The 4,436-nt window shown below is 39.2% G+C and overlaps 1 protein-coding gene across 1 annotated transcript; it reads right to left on the reverse strand.

Annotated features, from left to right (window-relative positions):
* Positions 1-386: 386 nt before the first annotated feature.
* Positions 387-1,349, reverse strand: LOC103566875 (olfactory receptor 2M3-like). The gene has a single exon (XM_008543426.2). It carries the CDS (start codon positions 1,347-1,349, stop codon positions 387-389), a length of 963 nt encoding a protein of 320 aa, XP_008541648.2.
* Positions 1,350-4,436: the final 3,087 nt, after the last annotated feature.

Here is a 4,436-nt window from a genome sequence, read left to right on the forward strand (position 1 = left end):
ACATGAATTAGGCAAGTGTACTATTTAACTCAGTACATAAGACACAATATAAGCAGTCCAATAAAATTCTGGGTTTTGAAAATAAGGGAAAGCATTTAATGCAGTTTTTTTTGTTATATAGTTCTATAACTAGGGTATATATGTTTACTAACTTAATTTTTTACTTTTCAAGAACTTTAATTGATTTATACTTAAAACCATAATATATACAATAAGTGCAAAATATGTCAACTGACTAGATATGTATCCAGAGTCTATCAGCTCTGAGGTCTATACATATCTCAGGAAAATGGTCTATACATGTGTCGTTAGCACATACTTTTAAATAAATGAATGTTTCAGATTGAGAGAGAGGAGTTATCAGGGAAAAGGGCCTTTGTTGATTATTATCCAATTGATTTTCTAGGTTTCCCCTTCCCTAGGACCTTACTGAATGCTTTGGCCACGTCTTTGTTGCGGAAGCTGTAGATAAGGGGATTCAGCATGGGGGTGAGAATGGTGTAGAAGGATGACACCATCTTGTCCTGGGTTGGGGAACGATTAGAAGTGGGCCGCATGTATATGAACATAGCTGCTGCATAATACATTCCGACAACAAGAAGATGTGACGTACATGTCGTGAAAGCCTTGTGCCGACCCTCCTGAGAGCTCATGCGAATGACAGCCATGATTACACGAGTATAGGAGATAACGATGAGTAATAAAGGGAAGAGAAGCATTAACACACAACAAATAAAAACAAGAGTTTCAAATGTGGAAGTATCACTGCATGAGAGAGTTAGGAGTGCAGGCACATCACAGAAGAACTGGGCTATTTCTCGGGAGCCACAATAGGAGAATGATAAGGTAGTGGCTACATCAACAATCCCATCAAAGGAACCAAGGGTCCATGAAGAGGCAACCATGACTCCACAGATTTTCCAGTTCATGAGATTGTGGTACTGAAGAGGGTAACAAATGGCAACATAGCGGTCATAGGCCATGACAGCCAATAAGAAGCATTCAGCACCAAACAGGGACACATAGAAGAATATCTGGGCTTCACATTCTGCTACAGAAATGGACGGCCTGCCAGACAAGTAGTTGTAGGCCATTTTGGGTACAGTGGTGCAGATGAGCATTAGGTCCATGAGGGATAGTTGGCTGAGCAGCAAGTACATGGGGGTGTGAAGCTGGGTATCCTGGTAGATGAGAAGAACCATGATAGTGTTTGCCAAGAGTGCCACTGTGAAGATACCCAGGACCAGAGAGAACAGGAACATATGAGTGGGAGTGTGACTGAAGATTCCCGTCAGGATGAAGTCAGAGCTAGATGTCTGGTTCTCCCATTCCATGATGGATATTTTCATTATCTAGAACCACAAGAAGTTGTAAAAGTTAAACATCTGGGTAGTTATTTATTCACTGTCTGCTCTATGTATTGTGCCCTGGTACCAACGTAGATAATATGACCAGGACTGTGTAAAGAAATGAGTAGAGACTGTGTAGTCAGGTAGCATTAATCACACTCAAGCTCTGCCACTCCAAATTTGTATGTCCCCTGACAAGTTATTTCTATGTGCTTCATTTTGCTCTCTTTGCAAAGCAGAAATAACTTTTTAATTGAGTTGCTGTGATTATTAAATGAGATATCAAATGCAAACCACAGCATCTGGACAGAGTATCTGATCTCTCAAGGACCACATAACCTAGTATTAGATAGGAGTATGTCCGTAATTTATCATATGTCAGTACGTAGCAAATTCTATAACAGAGGAATAGGGCATTTTGAATGTCATTGCTGGTATAGAAATGTAAAATATCTATAACTAATAATCCACTTTTTCCAAGAGATACTATCCTGTGCATTGATATAATTTCATTTGTGCACCAAACTCACAGACCAACCAAGAGTACTTGTTATACAATTATATGGATGATGACCCTCTAGTTCAGAATAATTGGTAGATAATTGCAACTAATTAATAGATCATAAATATGTAATTTAATCATGGTGAAGAAGTAAAATAACTAAATTCTCATTATGTTACAGTTTGAGGAGGGCAGTATCTAGAGATTTCTTTTCACACACACGAAAATGAAGAAACTTTAAGAAGGTGTGTGAAGGTACCCAAATTCCATACACTGTGCTTCAGTTCCATTCCCTCAATTGGCACCCAATGGGGAAAACAAACTAACACACAATAAGCAAACAAACAATTATCTTAGTTTATCTCTATCAGTCTAACAGTGAGCCAAGGCCAGCTTTTAGTCCTCTGGGGAAAATAGAATTGTTCTACAAAGGATTAGACAAAAGTGAACTGGACAGAGACATCTTTTTATTTTGTTGAAACACTGACAAAGAGGAAATCAGCCAACTGCACGACATGATTTATTTTATCATTAAAAGAAGGATGTTCTCTGGTTGCCCACCACTGACTCAACACAACTGTGGTTAATGAATGATTGAACAGATTTCATGCTTGTACTCTCAAATGCTATAGAAGCTGGCTTTCACTGCTCCTGGTCTAAAGGTCCCTGGCTTCTATCCTGTGGCCCCATTAGGAGAAATTTTTCCCAGGAAGAGGTAGGACATTTTTAAACCTCCTTATTTTCACATCTATGGTTTTTTTTTATCCCTACCCAGAGAAGGATTTACTTGAAGCTCAAGTCCATTACAAGAACCTAGCAGTTTTGTATTTATAATTGCGTATTCTTTTCTTCCTTAAAGAGGGCCCTCAAAGTTGTGTAAGTTTCAAGGCCATCCAGAACTGAGCCTGGCCTTACTCCCATCCCTCTCTTGGTAGAAGGCCTATGCAATTCCATCATTCCAGAAACTGTCTGCTTCCCCTATCGTGAAGGTGGGCATTGGCAGGTGACCCATTATTGCACTCTTGGTATTATTTGCAAGCAATATCTTTCCTCTTTTCTCCTACTCTCATTTTTTCCCCTCTGGAGATTGCTTGTTCACTCTAGATTGCCCTTCCTTCAAACATTTGTGGTGAAATTAGTGATTTGGGTGTGTTGATTGCAAAAGGAGACTAAGGAGGCATATAATCTGCTTTGGTCTAGTCTATTTAGACAAAACTAATTTAGAAGACTGATCCAATTGACACTTAGTCTTTTGTTTTTTCTGGAGTACACTGGATTTTAAAGCCAGAACTTCTATAATAATAATAATATATCAGTACATTTACCTGTAGCCTAATAACACTTCAATTTTACGGTAGTATTTTATGATTAATAAAATTTAATGCAATTAACTATGCAGATAATTGCAATAAAATATACAAATTAAGACCACTCTTAATTAAATTAATTAATTCAGCCAATACTTAAATAAAACTTTTCCCATGTTCACAGAAGTACTTTTCAAACAGCAAAAGTCAATATCTCTGTTTTCTTTTTTTTTTTTCCGAGGAAGATTAGCCCTGAGCTAACTACTGCCAGTCCTCCTCTTTTTGCTGAGGAAGCCTGGCCCTGAGCTAACATCCGTGCCCATCTTCCTCTACTTTATATGTGGGCCGCCTACCACAGCATGGTGTGCCAAGCAGTGCCATGTCTGCACCCAGGATCTGAACCGGCAAACCCAGGGCTGCTGACAAGCAGAACGTGCACACTTAACTGCTGCGCCACCAGCCTGGCCCCAATATCTCTGTTTTCTAATGATAGCATCAGCTGACACAGATTTTACTTTTTTTATATCTATGCAAAACTGTGATCTAAACAAACGGCCAGAGATATAGGCAAGTTTACATGGCAAGAGTGTTACCAGAAATATAAGGACTTCTCATCTAAAAACAATCAGTTAGAACGAAAATTTGAAATTCCAGGGGTTTTTTTGTTTGTTTATTTTTGAGGAAGGTTAGCCCTGAGCTAACATCTGCTGCCAATTCTCCTCTTTTTGCTGAGGAAGATGGGCCCTGAGCTAACATCCGTGCCCATCTTCCTCTACTCTACACATGCGATGTCTGCTACAGCATGGGTTGACAAATGGTGTGTTAGGTCTCCACCTGGGATCCAAACTGGCCAACCCTGGGCCACCGAAGTGGAATGTGCAAACTTATGGTGTGGCACAGGGCCAGTCCTGAAATTCTTGTCCTGTTAATAACACTTATTAAAATGTCTTTTCAAAAGATCATATCATGCTCATCTATTGATTTAAATATTGTAACACCAATACAATTTTGTAAGCTTAAGACCATACAAATATTAGGAGAACAAATTCCTCTGTTTTTGTAGAGACAGGACTGATTCAGCTATAGACCTGGACCCTGAAGAGGTAACTGAATTTTGAATACTGGGTACTTGAGTAGAGCCTGAAAATGAGAGACTTAGATTTGGGTATTGTAAGTGAAGATCTAACTCTTCACATGGGACTCACTGAATACCAAAACGAGAGGTTTATGTAGGGGACCAACACCCCGAGAGAAGCCTTCATCTTCTCAGTCAGTTTG

This window comes from Equus przewalskii, chromosome 19 (genome assembly GCF_037783145.1).
Source record: "Equus przewalskii isolate Varuska chromosome 19, EquPr2, whole genome shotgun sequence".
Classification (NCBI taxonomy): Eukaryota; Metazoa; Chordata; class Mammalia; order Perissodactyla; family Equidae; genus Equus; species Equus przewalskii.

Excerpts from the sequence above, each read along its gene's own strand:
- LOC103566875 (XM_008543426.2), bottom strand. The coding sequence starts at position 1,349 with ATGAAAATATCCATCATGGAATGGGAGAACCAGACATCTAGCTCTGAC.